The following is a 16156-nucleotide window of genomic DNA, read 5'->3' as shown; positions in this document are numbered from 1 at the left end:
AATCCAAGGGCAGGCTCGTCCATGTTTGAACCGGTCCCCCGGCTACAGCTCAGCCCTCTCGCCCTTCCCCGCTCTCCTCCCCTCGACCATCAGGGAAAGCTCCTGGCTCTGGGTGAACGGCGGGGTGGAGTGGGGGGACTCCGACCTGAGCACCTGCCAGGCATGAAGGCTTCACCCTCTGTCTGACCTTAGCAGAAACTTCCAAGTCAGGTTTAAAAAGTTAAAATCTCTGGACTTAGCTATTCTAAGAAGTACAGCAATCGTGAGTAAAGGGAGTTTATTTTCAGCTTGAGGTTTAAAACATCGAAGCCTCAGGCAGCTCCCCCGAGAGACACGCTCCTCCCATTTCTCTCCAGTACTTTTTGCCTCCGTCTTCCAGAGGTCAGCTGGGGCTGGAGAGAGACAGACATGGTGAATCCAGCGGCAACATGACATCATCTTCCTCGTCCTTCATCTCATGGGCGTTCTTTCAGGATGTGGGGAAGCGGAGGCTGCCAGCTTTCGAATGTACTTTCTAGGCAGCACATGGCGTGAACTTTAGTCCTGCCCTTGCGACAGAGAGGAAATGTTGATTTTTCAATCAAGCCTCGCACTGCTTTTCAAAAGAAGCTATTTTTCAATTATACAGTGGCTTTAACATGAAGAGCAGAATCTTCGGCCCCTCTCTGGTGAGGGGTGTACACCTCTAACTGGTAACATAAGGAGCCCCTCAAGCACAGAATTCAGTTACGACAGAGCAGTGGTTCCCCATACATGGTCCCTAGACCAGCAGCAACAGTGTCCCCTGGCACTTGTAAACGCAAATTCTCAGGCTTCAACCCAGAGACGCCGAATCAGAATTTGTGGGGTCAGGCCCAGGAAGCTATGGCCTGAGGAGCCCTTCGGGTGAGTCTGAGCACGCCAAAGTCGGGAAGCCACGCCAAGAGAAGGCTCCGCGGCTGTGGCGGGGGACAGTGAACGCCACAGAGCCAGCCACAGGGGCTGGAGGCTGCAGCCTCTCCTTCCGACCATTTACTTGTCCCTTTGTTTTTCCAACCTGAGTGTGAGGTCAGGACCAGTGCTCTGATTGGAAAAAGAAAGAAAACTCTGTGGGACTAAAATCACAGAGGAAATCCTGAGGGTCACTGGAATAAGAGGCCCACGGCGGACAGCAGCCAGCTCTGTGCCAGGAACCGCGCTGAAGGCTTTTCTGTCCGTATCGTACAGAGAGACCTGCTCATTTTCTTCATGGGTCTTTGGGTTTCGTTTTGTTTTGTTTTTTTTTTAAAGCTTCTCATCCACCAAGCATTGAATATTGACTGGGGGGAACACCATCCTTGGCTTCCTTCCTAAGCCTGTTATTCTCCCTAGGACCATGCAGAAGAAGGCAGAGCCAGCATTTACCCGTCTGTGTTCACCAACTCTTCCAAAGAGATGATGTGCTTCCCAGACTTCCCGTACCCCGACGATTACCCCAACTTCATGCACCACAGCAAGCTCCAGGAATACATAGAGGCTTTTGCCCAAAAGAAGAATCTCTTAAGATATATTCGGTTTGAGGTAAGGGCCTCCAAATATCTGTGCCGTTGGTACCCGGATGCGTACGGGTCAGAAAGGCAGCAAGGACACAGCGCTTCTCGACAGAAACCAGAGCCAGGTGGCGGCGGGACGTTGAGAGGCGAGGCGAGGCGTTGGTTCGGATTATAAAGTACTCACGCATTGGGGTTTTTATCCCTAAATAAATTCCCCACCAGGGTCTGAGGGCTTTCAAGACTCCATAGAAAATGCTGGAGGCAGCCATGCTCTCACGGTGTGCTTTCTACCCTGATGCGCTCACATTTTAGGAGCAATCCCAGAGTCCCTGGTCCATATTTAGACTTCGTATCAATGAGTTGTGGGTCATGAAAACGTGGTATTCCTTACAAGTTCTTCCATGATGAAGAGTAGCAACTTAAATAAATGGTTAATACGGTATTTTCTCTCATCTTTCATCCACTTAGCTCCTTAGATTAGGAGCCTTAGAAATTATGGGCGGCATCATCTCCATAAATAACAATAATGCTGCACCATTGTTTAGAACTCTTAACATCAGTTCATTATTGTTAAATACAAAGCACATATACTTACAAAGATAATCGGCAAAAGTGTGAATTGGGATTATATGGAATTCTATTTATTATGTCAAAATAATAAATAAAATCATAAAATTATATTATAAATTTATAAATTATAAATTATATTATATTATATTATAAATTATATTATATTATAATATAATTTATAATTTATGAATTATATAATATAATTTATAATTTATAAATTATATCATATAATTTATAAATTATAAATTATATTATAATATTATATTATATTATAATATAATTTATAATTTATAAATTATATGATATAATATATAATTTATTATATTATAAAATTATATAATCCCAATTATAATTATTAATTATAATAAGTATAATGAATTCAAATAATTATAAGAATTTGATTCAGTTAATTATAATAATTAAATATGATTACAATTGTATTTAATATAATTTAGATTTTATATATACTTTCCCTATAGTCATACTATGGAGAGCAAAGGTGAGATTAAGAAAGACTGACCCCTAGGACATTCCTATATTTATGGAATAGTTAGAAGATGAAGTCAGAGAGGAAAAGAAATCGTGAATGTCCATGGAGGGTGTCAGTACATAAATGACATGACATCCTCCACCAGAGCACTTAGTATCGTATACCCCAAATCTACTAACGAGATGTCAAAAGAGTAAATACATCCCAGTAAGTACTTTTCCTTGCGAAATCTGAAGATTCACTGTGACTCCTATTTTATTATCGTCCCATACATTTCCCAATGACCAGGAGAGCTCATAACAGTTATTTCGTCCACAGAAACACCGCTAATAAATAAACAAATAAACAAACAGAATTGTAAGTAGAAGGAATTTCTTTCTGATTTTCTTTAAGACCCTGGTTTCCAGTATAAAGAAATGTCCCAGCTTCAGAGTTACTGGCCAATGGGAAGTTGTCTCGGAAAAGAATGGGAAGCAGGAATCCGCTACTTTTGACGCTGTAATGATTTGTTCGGGCCATCATGTATACCCCAATCTGCCAAGCGATTCTTTTCCTGGTAAGTCTGGAAAATATATAATAATCTGGGGACTTATACACAAACATCAAGGTTAGAATAGATCTTTCCATTGAGCATACATAATGATTGTTAAGGTTCCAAAGATTTCAAAACAAAAGTTGTGAGTTTGATGATAGGTGAGACCTAGTAATAATTGGCCTCCTGAACCCCTATACTAAAAGAATCAAGGACCTGCAAGTTTGAGATAAGATGAAGACTCAGGTCCTTATCTTAGGCACACTAACTCACACATAAGTCCTGACTGCACATGAGATCTCTGAATGAAGGTACATTCAGAAAAGTAGAGTCCAACTACCAAATTGTTTAAAGAAAGTCAATTTTTCTTATAATAGAAACATCTTTGTTATTTATAGAGAAAAGCTGAGTTTTCTAATTTCATATATATCCACATTTTTCAAATTCACTTTAGAAATCTGTGTGTGTGTGTGTGTGTGTGTGTGTGTGTGTGTGTGTGTGTGTGTGTGTAGTGGCACACTTCATTACTAAACTTAAGTGGCAAACATCAAATAAATACAATACACAAGCAACCTCCTTTCCTTCCTTCATTCTTTCTTTCCTTCCTTCCTTGCAATAGAAACACCTGTCCACTCAAAAATATTGGAGTTCCCATTCAAAGCATGATTTTCATTGGCCAAGATACTTAAAAGAGTTGAGAGTCAGGAAGAATAAGAGGTCAAAACCAACAACGTTAAGAGGCAGTATCTTTCCTGTAGACTAAGAATAATTACCATCAGCTTGGAATGCTTGGGCTCAACTCCTTATCCCACTGGCTCCTTACCATATGACCTTAGACAAGTCCTTATTTGTCTCAATTTCCTTGTCTTTTAAAATAAGATAATACTAATACCAACCATTCAAAGATGTTATCGAGAGTAAATGATTAGAACGTGCAAAGCCTTTAGGAGAGGGCCCAGCCCACAGTATTAACTATTAGCTATTTTTATTATAAAAATAGAAATGTTCATAGTTAAGGGGTTTTTTTTCAAGACAGTAAAAGTAATTATTTGAGGGAGGGGTGTCGTGTCAAAAAACCACCAAAAGAATAAATGCATTTCAACTAGGGAATTTTTTTTAAAAATTAAGACTGATTAATGAGAAGTTTAGAAATAAAAATATCCAAAAAAGGGAGTTTTCATTATTTCTTCTGAAAATCAACTCAGACCACTCCCTATGTTCCACTTAGGCCTAGACAAGTTTCAAGGCCATTACCTCCACAGCCGGGACTACAAGGGCCCAGAAGCCTTCAAGGGGAAAAGGGTCCTCGTGATTGGCCTGGGGAACTCGGCATGTGACATTGCTGTTGAGCTCAGTCACCTGGCTACACAGGTAAGTGATCTAAAGGGTCTGAGGACACCGACCTTGAGTATGGCTATACTACAGAATCAGCAGCCTGGCACTGAGGATGATCTTCGTCACGTCATCCCACAAGGGAGCCACATGCTGTGCAGATCCCTTAAGTCAGGGAGGACTGCAGACACCCTCCTTGTGCAGCAAAGTAATGTGGCCCATGCTAGTAAGAAGGTACATTCTGCTGGACTCAGAGGTAAGTGTGTGTGTGTGTGTGTGTGTGTGTGTGTGTGTGTGTGTGTGCATTTCTGTTTCAATTTTATGTTCTGATAGCTTCCAAGCACACTGGTGACTAATCAGACTCTACTTTATTTATTTATCATCTGACGGTATTTCTTATCATGTACCCTGTGAAAGGCACTCAGCTGACCACTCTGAAGGTCTGGGAGATACACAAGATTTAGTTCTTCCTACCGTTTATCCATTCAACAGCCAGTGCTCAACAAATATCAGGTGCTTCCTATGTGTCAAAATTATGTCAGACTACGAACACACACAGAAATAAAAGTCAGATTTCTTCCCAACTTCAAGGAGCAGGCAATGGGTAGAGGTGAGATGACAGGTAAGCGGACCACCGCAGAAGGAGGTAATGTGACTTCAATGCCATTCAGTATGGCAGGGGCAGCACGATGGAAAGAGAACCCAACTTAGCCAGGCTGCAGGCAGAGAACGTCTCCTAGAGACTCCGAGCTGTGCCATGTGCAATCAGTAGACCCCGAAGAAACAACGTATTTTAAAGGAAATAGGTGCTCAATGAATTCTTAAATGTAAGTAGATAAAAGCTAAGAATTTTTTAAAAGTCAGATTCCCTTGGATTATTACACGAGTGGTACAATGGCCAGGCAGTGGGTTTGTCTCAGGGCCGAGGGAGCCGTCATGGTCCGAGACACCCAGCAAAGGTGCTGCTGGGTGAGTGTGTAGGGAGACCAGAGACGGAGAGCAGAGTTAAATCTCTGGCATCTCCTCAGCCTGATTTCAGCTAAAGATTTAGCTACATTTCCCCCACCCAACCCAGCAACTGCCACCACCCACCACCACTGAGGTTGGCTGGATCGGCTGGTGTCCACCAGACCTACCGTGTTAGTCTACGAGTGTGTGAAGACAAAACCTGTCACGGTTGAATACAGAGCCCTCTTGTTTCAAGAAGGCAGGTCCTCATTCTTACAACAGCGAAGCACTAGCTCTCTGGGTTGGGGAAAGGGAAGAGTTCTGCCTCTACCTGGTCTTAATCATGGACAACTCATCGTGACCCACCTCTTTAAAATTGCTCCTGTCTGAATACTGAGGGAAATGTATAGAGACGTCCATAGAATTGTGTCTTATCTACTCATTTCTTAAGGGGTGACACTGATATCTATGTGGCCTTCCCCACCAGGTCATTATCAGCACCAGAAGTGGTTCCTGGGTCATGAGCCGGCTTTGGGATGATGGCTGTCCTTGGGACATGGTGTGTGTCACCCGCTTTGCAAGCCTCCTCTGGAATGTTCTTCCTTCATTTGTCTCTGACTGGTTATATGTCAAGAAGATGAACACGTGGTTTAAGCACGAGAACTATGGCCTGATGCCTTTAAATGGGTACTATGAATAATACGCATTTGTCATTCAAAAGAGTGGGGCGCTGGTTTAAGTTGAATTCTTTCTCTCTAGGTCTGACTTTAGTTGTCTCGCTGAGGCTGCTGGGATTAAATTGAGGACTGCATAGGTGACATTGTATGCCCAGAGGCCACGTATGGGATGAAAATCTTATTGAAATCAGTCTAGTGGGGAAAGGAGTATGGAAAAATTCAAACTGGGGATGCAGCAGGCAGCTAGATCACCCTGACATGCAGGATCCAGCTGTGGAAGCTACAAGTTAACAGTACGGAATTTTGAGAGCTGAGCTAACTCATGAATTGTGTTGGTTTGTTTTTGTTTTTGTTTTTTTGTTTTTTTTGAGGATTATCTCATTCATGCTTATGGGTGAATGGAGATAGGAATAATAACAACAATACCTACTCCTCAAGACTGTTCTGGTGTTCACTAAGATAAAAGACGTAAGACCTACTTTGTAAACTATAAAGCGGCACAAAGTATTCATTCTTGATAATCTCAAGTTTTCGAACGCACCTCTATGGATCGATGAACAGAGTGGTGTTAATCAACACATCTGGATGAGTGGGGAGGGTCGAAACCAAAGCGCACACCTCCTCCACCACCGAAGGGTCACACTTTGGCAGGACGGTCAGGAGGCATGGGACAGACATGTCAGGTGTTGGGACTTCCCAGAACTGAGAGGCCAATGAAATTAACAAGATTCGCTTGTGTCCTTCTCTATGGAGACAGAGCCCAACTTCCACTAATGAGAAAAACATTCGAGTTGGAAGTATCACTATGTCAAGAGAAAAAATATTTAAGTGGGTAAGCAAAGAAAGGACTCACTGAGAAATTTCATCTCTGGCCCATGCCAGCAAGTGCTTCATTGTGTGTAGAGAAACAGGTTAAAGAAAAGTAAGAGGCAACTGGAAACCTGGAAACTGAAACGACAAATACAAGGCTTGGGAGCCCAACCCTCAGTCCACAGCACGTGTCCTACCTAGTCGGGCAGACCGCTAGATGCCTAGACAGAAAGACGAGATGATTTCACATATTTGAAATTATGTTTCATGCAATAGGAGTCCCAAAGCTTGATCTGGTTAAGATTTTGTTTGTCTTGTAAGAGTAACTGAAAACTGTATTTTGGCTTTGTCCTTTAGACATTAATTAATACATCGTTTTGGAAATCCACTCCTAAGAACTAAGCTCCCTCCCGGAAAGGGTTCCAAGCTCCCTGAGATACTGACGACACATCCTCACTCCCGCTCAGAACAGAAGTGGGAGACGGGAGAGGGAAACAGATTTTCCTGCGACCGACTCTTTGTCACCTTATAAGACAGAAGAAGAGGTTGCAGGATTATAGAGGTGGAGAACAGTGTGGAAGCATAGAGACAAATTCTAAGATTTATAAAGTTTCTCAGTGTTTGAGATAGTTGGAAGATGTTCCCAAACCTCTGAAGGAAACAACTCAAAATGAAGAATGTCGTCGAAAAAAACCTCATTCCTTGAATTTTGGCAGCTGAAGTGCAGGATCAAAGTTGTTATCCTTTCTTTAGTGACCAGAGTTGATGAAAGGAAACCAAAGGTGGCAATAAAACATCAGGGGGGTCGTTTTATAAACTATATCAATGTCTCACCAATGTACTGTATACTTGAAACTAATAATAAAATTTAAAAAAAAAAAAAAGAATCCCACCACAATGATGAGGCCTTAGTTACAATAATAGCTCACTTATAATAACGATGCTTACAGGTGCCAGGCACTCTTTTAAATGCTTTACAGATTACTCATGAAATTCTCACGACAACCCCATAAGGTAGATTCTGTATTGTCCCCATTTGATGAATAAGGAAACATACTGGGATGTGGTAGCTAGTAAGAGATGGAGCCAGGCTATAAATTCGGGTCATCTCTCTCCAGAGTCAACACTCTTAATCCTTTTATTACGTCTAGGAATTAGTTTTATTCTAATCTATTTGGTGAGTCTCCAAATAGTCTAGGTACGCATAAGAGAATCTTCAAGTTTCCAGGGGCCAAGAGAGGCAGCTCAGACAGACAATTCCAGACAACAGAAAAAGAACTGCCCAAAAGAAGAGCTCGGTTGTCCCCAAGCTGATGCCTAACTGCTCGAATGTAGTTGCAATGCTATGGGCTGTCGCGGAGATTTCTTGGAGATGAAATAGTTTATGGCAACGGCCTTTGTCTCTTGCTTCTGCACAGTACCCTGAGGAATGAGCCTGTTTTCAACGACGAGCTCCCATCACGCATCCTGTGTGGCACCGTGTCCATCAAGCCCGGGGTGAAGGAGTTCACAGAGACCTCGGCCGTGTTCGAGGATGGGACCGTCTTTGAGGCCATCGACTTTGTCGTCTTTGCAACCGGCTATAATTATGCCTACCCCTACCTTGATGACTCCATCATCCAGAACAGGAACAAAGAGCTCTACTTGTTTAAAGGCATCTTCCCCCCGCTGATGGAGAAGCCGACCTTGGCTGTGATTGGCCTTGTCCAGTCCCTTGGGGCTGCCATCCCCACAGCCGACCAGCAAGCCCGCTGGGCTGTTAAAGTGTTTACAAGTAAGTGGGCCATCTTGTCTTCCATTCCTTTAGTCAGTGGACATTTATTAAGCACCTACTGTATGCCGAGCACTGCGCCAGGTGCCGGAGATGTAACAGAAATAAGACAGACGTGCTCCATGACCTCAGAGAGCAAGTACACCGGCTCCTCAGATTTCTGTTTCTGTGAACTGTTATTCTACTAAAGATACCAAAGAAAGCTCCTCTTGATACAAAATCTTTTAGGGACAGAGTTCATAAATATTGAACGAAATTCATCACATGTCATTATACATTTCTGATTGCTTTGTTTTTTTTTTCAATATTTCCCTCTTCATTTCTATTTTTAGACTCATGTACCCTGCCGACTCCAAAGGAAATGATGGATGATATTGATAAGAAAATGGACAAGAAACTCAAGTGGTAAGAGATTGTATCTGCTAATGAAATGGAACACTAGCTATAATTGCACAGTAGCAGATGGCGAATGATAGTCACTATAGTTCTCCCGTATAATACTAGGACACAGGTTCTCAAACAGGGCTCATTTTGGCCCCCAGGAAACATTTGACAAAGTCTGGAGACATTTTTGGTCATCATAAGTGAAGAAGGCACACTACCAGTGTCTAATGAGTAGAAACTGGGGGTGCCGCCAAACTTCCAACAGTGCAGAGGGCAGTCCACCCACACAGAGAAGTGTCCAGTTCAAAACGCCAGGAGCGCTAAGATTCAGAAAGAGCTGTAACACTTTCCGCAAGAGCTCCATTCTCATCAAATCAGCCGCTTGTCTGTCCTAGCCACGGCAATCAAAAAAAAAAAAAAAAAAAAAAAAAAAAAAAAAAAAAAAAAAAAAAAAAAAATATCCAAATTGGAAAGGAAGAAGTAAAATTGTCACTATTCGCAGGTAACGTAATACCATCTATAGAAAACTAAAGATTTCGCATAAATAAATAAATAAATAAATAAATAAATAAATGAAATTCAAATAAATGAATTCAGTAAAGTTGCAGGATACAAAATCAATATTCAGAAATCTGTTTTATTTCTATATGTAAATAATGAACTATGAGAAAGAGAAACTGAGAGGACAACCCCATGTGCAATTGTATCAAAAAGAATAAAATACCTGGGACAAAATTTAACCAATGAGGTAAAAGACCTGTACCCAGAAAATTATAACACAATGGTGAAAGAAGTATCTTGAAGAAGACACAAATAAATGGAATGATATACAGTGCTCACGAACTGGAAGAATTAAGAACATTAAAATGTCCACGCTACCCAAAGCAATCTACAGATTTAATGCAATCGCTACCAAAATACTAATAGCATTTTTCACAGAACTAGAACAAATAATCCTTAAATTTACATGGAACCAAAAAAGACCTGAATAGCCAAAGAAATCTTGAAAAAGAAGAACGAAGTTGGAGGTATCGTGCTCCATGGTTTCAAACTATAATACAAAGCTATAGTAATCAAATCAGCGTGGTAATGACACAAAAACAGACACAGATTGATGGAAACAAACCACACCTATATGGTCAATTAATCTACAACGAAAGAGGCAAGAATATACAGTGGAAAAAAGACAGTCTCTTCAAGACATGATGCTGGGAAAACTGAATGAATACATGCAAAAAAATGAAACCAGACCACTTTCTTACACTGTATGCAAAAATAAACTCGAAATGGATGAAAGACTTAAACGTAAGACCTAAAACCATAACACTCCTAGAAGAAAACATAGGCAGTAACCTCTTTGACATGCCTTTGCAATATGTTTTGACTATGTCTCCTTGGGTAAAGTCATCAAAAGGAAAAATAAACAAACGTGAACTACATCAAAGTAAAAAGCTTTTGCAACGAACGAACAAATGGAAAAACTCATAGATACAGACAAGCCAATGTTGGTCACCAGAGGGGAAGAGGGTTGGTGGGAGACAGAACGAGTAAATGGGGTCAAACAGAAGGTAATAGAAGGAGACTAGACTTTGGGTGGTGAGCACACAACAGAGTATACGGATGTTGTGTTATAAAGTTGTACATCTGAAATTTATATGTTATTAACTAATGTTACCCCAATAAATTTAATTCAAAAAAAAAATAAGAAGCTTTTGCACAGTGAAGGAAACTATCAATAAGATTAAAAAGTAACCTACTGAATGGGATACTCGCAAATGATATACCCAGTAAGGGGTTAAACTACCCAAAAGACATAAAGAACTCATACGACATGAAAAAACAACCTGATTAAAAAATGGGCAGAGGCCCCGAATAGGCATTTCTCCAAAGACATACAGATGGTCAACAGACAGATGAAAAAATGTTCAACATCGATAATCACCCAGAAAATGCAAATCAAAATCACACTGAGATATCACCTCACACCTGTCAGAATGGCTATTACCAAAAAGACAACAAATAACAAATGTTGGCGAGGATGTGAGAATGTATGGTTGGCGAGAAAACGGAACCCTTGTACACTGTTGGTGGGACTGTAAATTAGTGCAGCCACTAGGAAAACCAATGGCGAGTCCTCAAAAAATTAACACTAGAACTACTGTATGACCCAGCAATTCCACTTTTGGGTATTTATCTAAAGAACATAGAAACAATAATTTTTAAAAAATGTATGCACCCCTACGTTCATTGCAGCATTGTTTATAATAGCCAAGCTCTGGAAGCAACCTGTGTTCGTTGCTAGGTGATGGATAAAGAAGTGGCACATTTATAGCTGGAATAAAACTGAGCCATTAAAAAAGAATAAAATCTTTCCATTCGCAATGACATGGATGGGCCTAGAGAGAACGATGTTGTGTGTTCAACTATAGCTAAAAAAATAAAATTAAAAACAAAAAGAATTGTCAAGTATTAAAAGGAAAAGTAAGTTCATCAGTCACCTTAAGACCATAGGGTCAGTTCACTCAGGCCACATGGCCAGAGGCAAAAGCTCAAAATGACATCAAACTTGTCTAAGCTATTGGGAAGAAGAGAAAAATAAAAGCTCATTCACAGCCAAAGAACAAATGGTAAATTCAGTGTTGGGGAAAGAGAGAGGCGTGGGGTACTACTGGAGGTACTGACTAAAATGTTCCTCTACTGAGATAGAAAATAAGAAACTGGTCACGACTCATCGCAATGTGTTCTTCTCTTTGCTCAGGTTTGGCCAGAGCCAGACTTTGCAGACCGATTACGTCACATACATGGACGAGCTGGGCTCCTTCATAGGGGCCAAGCCCAACATACCATGGCTGCTCCTGACTGATCCCCAGCTTGCCCTCGAGGTGTACTTCGGTCCTTGCAGCCCATACCAGTTTCGACTTATGGGCCCAGGGAAGTGGGATGGAGCCAGAAAGGCCATCATGACCCAATGGGACCGGACAGTCAAGCCAATGAGGACAAGAGCTGTCAGTGAAGCTCACAGACCCCAACCCTTTTATGACCTGCTTAAAATGCTTTTATTTCCACTGCTGCTTCTTTCTGTTTTGCTTATGTTCTATTAATGAGAAAGCTCTTTGGGTCTCAGAGTTCAGCCTAGAACTTTAACGGCAGATATGCCTATACATACAGATATATAAAATCTCATAGCTGCTTTTTCCCCTCCTGCAGATGTAAAAACGAATTCTGGCCCATTGGACTCCAAGTCTAAATAAAATGGAAATACTCAGCCTCTCTCTTCTGATGAGAATCTATATTCTAAAAGGCTTTTTACGTGCTAAATTGGCAAGTGCGGAGATGCCTGGTATAAAAAAGACGGGAGGGTAAATGGGAGTGAGCACAGAGTTGCAGGCTGAATAAAGTTTGCTGTGGTTTATTGCTAACATATAGAAATGGAATCATTTGTTCTATGAACTTTTACGTAGATTTCATAATACTTTCTACATAATCATGTTATCTGAAAATAAAGATAGTTTTACTTCTCCCATTCCAATTTGGATGTCTTTTATTTCTTTTTGTTGCCTTCCTGCACTGGCTAGAAACTCCAGTAGAATGTTGAATAAAATAGTGAGATCAGACATCTTTGCCTTGTTCTTGATCTTAGGAATAAAGTATCCAGTCTTCCACGATTAAGTATGACGTTAGCTGTAGATTTTTTCATAAATGACCTTTAAGTTGAAGGAGTTTTCTTTTATTCCTAGTTTGCTGACAGTTTTTGATAATATTTTTATCTGCTTTTGGTATCAGTGTAATGACAGTCTCACAGAATAAGTGAGAGAGTATTCTTTCCTCTTTAATTTTCCAGAAGAGCTGTGTATGATTGGCATCCTTACTTTCTTAAATGTTTGGTAGAATTGACCAGTGAAGCCATCTTGGCCTGAAGTTCTTTGTGGGAACATTTTTAAACTACAATTCCAAGTTCTTCAGCAGAGGTAAGATTACACACAATACGCGTTTCTTCTTGAGAGAACTTTGGCTGTCTGTGTCTTTCCAGCAGTTTGTTCTTTTCCATAAGGTAATTCAATATAGACAGTACAGTCTTTTCAACAAACGGTACTGGGACAATTAGATATTCATATGAGATGAAAAAATAATGATCTACAAACATATAGAGACATGAGGAGAACAAGAAAAAACAATATTTTCAGTGGGGGTGTCTGTGCTTCAGGAACATGTTTTGGGGTATGAGTCTCCTCCCTAACCCACACCCAACATGAGAGGGGTGTTTTCCCCAACCTAGACCCTGGTAGAAGTGTGGCTAAGTGCAGTGTCGACCCTTCAGACCTAGAATATTTGAGTCAACTGAAAATTTCTTTGGTAAATTGGTCTTGTTGATACCTTATCCAATCAAATGGACAACATTAATTTTCATCAGACTGAATTTAATGGAATGCTATGTATAATTTCTGGGTACCTGGTCCTGTGTAACAAACAGACAAAAGTATGCCCCTTCTCATCTTTAGCAATCATGCAAAATAAAACGAGATCAAAAGAACAGTGAGGGCTAGGGACCCCGCTAACTCACAGGGCACTTCGCTCTTGTGATTGGGTGCTTAGCCGGATCATCCCTGAAACCCTTGTGTGTGTGTGTGTGTGTGTGTGTGTGTGAATGTGTATGGTATGTAGGTGAGTGGATATGTCTGTGATTGAATCTAGTGTAAGGACTATAGCAGGCCAACTCATTAACAAATCGAATAAATAAAAGGTTTTTTAAAATCAGTTCATTATCAGTAATAATCACTGATTTGTAAATCAGATTGGTAGAAAAGGAAAGTTAAGAGACTGCTCTGTTTCACGTCTGATTCTTTGAAATTTGTTATTAAAGTCGAGTTGGCATATGATATCATATTACTTCAGGTGTACAGCATAGTAATTCAACACTTACATACCTTACAATGTGATCAACATGGTAAGTCTAGTAACCATCTCTCGCCGTGCAAAGATACTACAATAATATTGACCAAAGTCCCCGTGCTGTGTGCTACATCCGCATGGCTTATTTATTTTATAACTGGAAGTCTGTGCCTCTCATTTCCCTTCACCTTTTACATCCATCTCCCCCACCCCCTCCCCTCTGGCAGCCATCGCTTTGTTCTCTATATCTATGAGTTTCTGTCTATTTTGTTTTGTTTGTTCCTGAGTTGTTTTTTTTTTAGATTCCACACATAAGTGAGCTCATGTGGTATTTGTCTCTCTCTGTCTGACTTATTTCACTTAGCATATACTCTCTAGGTCCATCCATGTTGTAACAAATGACAAGATTTCATATATGAGTAATGAAACTTTATTGCTGAATAATATTCCATTATATTGCATTTGCTTTATCCCTCTATTGATGGACACTTAGGTTGCTTCCATATCTTCCATATCTTGGCTGTTGTGAATAATGCTGCAATAGACACATGAATGCCTATACCTTTTTGAATTAAGTGTTTTCATTTTATTCAAATAGATACCCAAAAGTGGAATTGCTGGGTCATATGGTAGTTCTAGTTTTAGGTTTTGTTGAAACCTTTCTACCGTGTTCCATAGTGGCCATGCCAATTCGCAATCCCACCAACAGTGTGAGAGGGGTCCCTTTCCTCGACATCCTTGCCAATGTTGGTTACTTTTTGCCTTTCTGATAACAGCCAAACTGACAGGTGTGAGGTGACATCTCATTGTGGTTTTGACTCGCATTTCCCTGATGACTAGTGATGTTGAGTATCTTTTCATGTGTCTGTTGGTGACCTGTATGTCTTTAGAAAAATGTCCATTCAGTCTCTCTGCCCATTTTTAAATTAAACTGTTTTTTTTTTAGGTTGAATTCTATGAATTCTCTATATTTTTAGATATTAGCCCCTTATCGTTTGCAAATATCTTCTCCAATTCAGTGAGCTGCCTTTCTGTTTTGTTGCTGGTTTCATTCGATGTCAAAGCTTTTTAGTTTGATATAATCGTGTTTATTGTTGCTTTTGTTGTCCTCACTTGGAGAGACATATCCAAAAACATATTTCTAAGACCTATGTCAAAGAGGTTACTGCCTATGTTTTCTTCTAGGAGTTTTATGGTTTCTGGTCTTACATTTAAGACTTTAATCCATTTCAAGGTGGGGTTTTTTTCTATAAAGAAAAAAATTTCATTTTTTTTCCATGTAGCCATCCAGTTTTCCCAGCACCATTTATCAAAGAGACTATCTCGTCCCCATCATATAGTCTTGCTTCCTTTGTTATAAATTAACTGACCACCTAAGGTTTATTTCAATAGCCTCTAGATTTAGTCTTCCTAATTAATGTCAGTGCTAATAACTTAGATCATAAACAAAGGTAAGTTATCCAATTCTATAAGAGAGCAATGGACAGGAAGATCTTAGTACCACTAGATTCATCCAAGCTAGTGTACATGCAGCAGAAAAACCAAGATGAGCTGTGAGTCTGGTCCGAGTAAGTAATCCAGGAAGAGACGAGCATAGCATGCTGGGATCTAGAAACTGTCACGTGTAAGAAAGCCAGGCCAGGACAAGTCTGAGATCAGGGACACAATCTGCTTTATTCATCCAGGTACAGCGGCATGCCAGAAATAGTGCCTAACATATAGAAATGAATACTTGTTGGATAACTAATCCATCAACCAAATGAGAATTCATGCAGCCATTAAAAAAAAAATGGATATAAAGGTATTGATACTCCAGAAAGTGAAAAATCAAGTTAGAAATCACACTTAGAGTGTGATTTCATCTTTGTCTGTGTGTATTTATAAATACCTGGAAAAGATACACCGACACATCAACAGTGGTTCTATCTCTGTATGATGGCATGAGGGATGATTTCAGATGCTTTTTATTTATCCATTTTTGCTAAATTGCAAGTAACTGTGTTTTGAAGTAACTGTGTGATCCGTGTCCAAGTGTATATACAGTGGCGTTGCCGTGAAGACATTCCTCCATGACCCTGGACCTCAGAATGTGGGTGTCTCACTAAGCCTCAGAACTAACAAAGTCCCTGGAGTTTCAGAGGACACTGGAGGAGTGAGAGGCCCCTCCCATTTCTTACAGCCTCCTCCGACTCTTAACATTCTTTCGAGGGCCTCCCAGCGCACAACCAGCAGGGAAAACTA

General features: G+C 40.4%; 1 protein-coding gene across 2 annotated transcripts in view; it reads left to right on the top strand.

Annotated features, from left to right (window-relative positions):
• LOC105299804 (putative dimethylaniline monooxygenase [N-oxide-forming] 6) overlaps positions 1 to 12294 on the top strand; it is a 15763-nt gene extending 3469 nt beyond the window's left edge. Inside the window, exons 2-8 of one of the 2 annotated variants that reach the window (XM_011371713.2) lie at positions 1351 to 1539; positions 2965 to 3127; positions 4332 to 4474; positions 5871 to 6070; positions 8289 to 8644; positions 8974 to 9046; positions 11784 to 12294. In XM_011371713.2, the coding sequence (XP_011370015.1) occupies positions 1351 to 1539; positions 2965 to 3127; positions 4332 to 4474; positions 5871 to 6070; positions 8289 to 8644; positions 8974 to 9046; positions 11784 to 12126 (1467 nt within the window). In that variant the 3' untranslated portion in view covers positions 12127 to 12294. The remainder of the gene's footprint in view (positions 1 to 1350; positions 1540 to 2964; positions 3128 to 4331; positions 4475 to 5870; positions 6071 to 8288; positions 8645 to 8973; positions 9047 to 11783) is intronic. The other variant, XM_023537580.1, reaches the window with a different exon arrangement.
• Positions 12295 to 16156: the final 3862 nt, after the last annotated feature.

The sequence above is a fragment of the Pteropus vampyrus genome, unplaced genomic scaffold (assembly GCF_000151845.1).
Source record: "Pteropus vampyrus isolate Shadow unplaced genomic scaffold, Pvam_2.0 Scaffold194, whole genome shotgun sequence".
Lineage (NCBI taxonomy): Eukaryota > Metazoa > Chordata > Mammalia > Chiroptera > Pteropodidae > Pteropus > Pteropus vampyrus.
The sequence above is the reverse complement of the archived record's forward strand: the minus strand, read 5'-3'. Positions and strand labels throughout refer to the sequence as shown.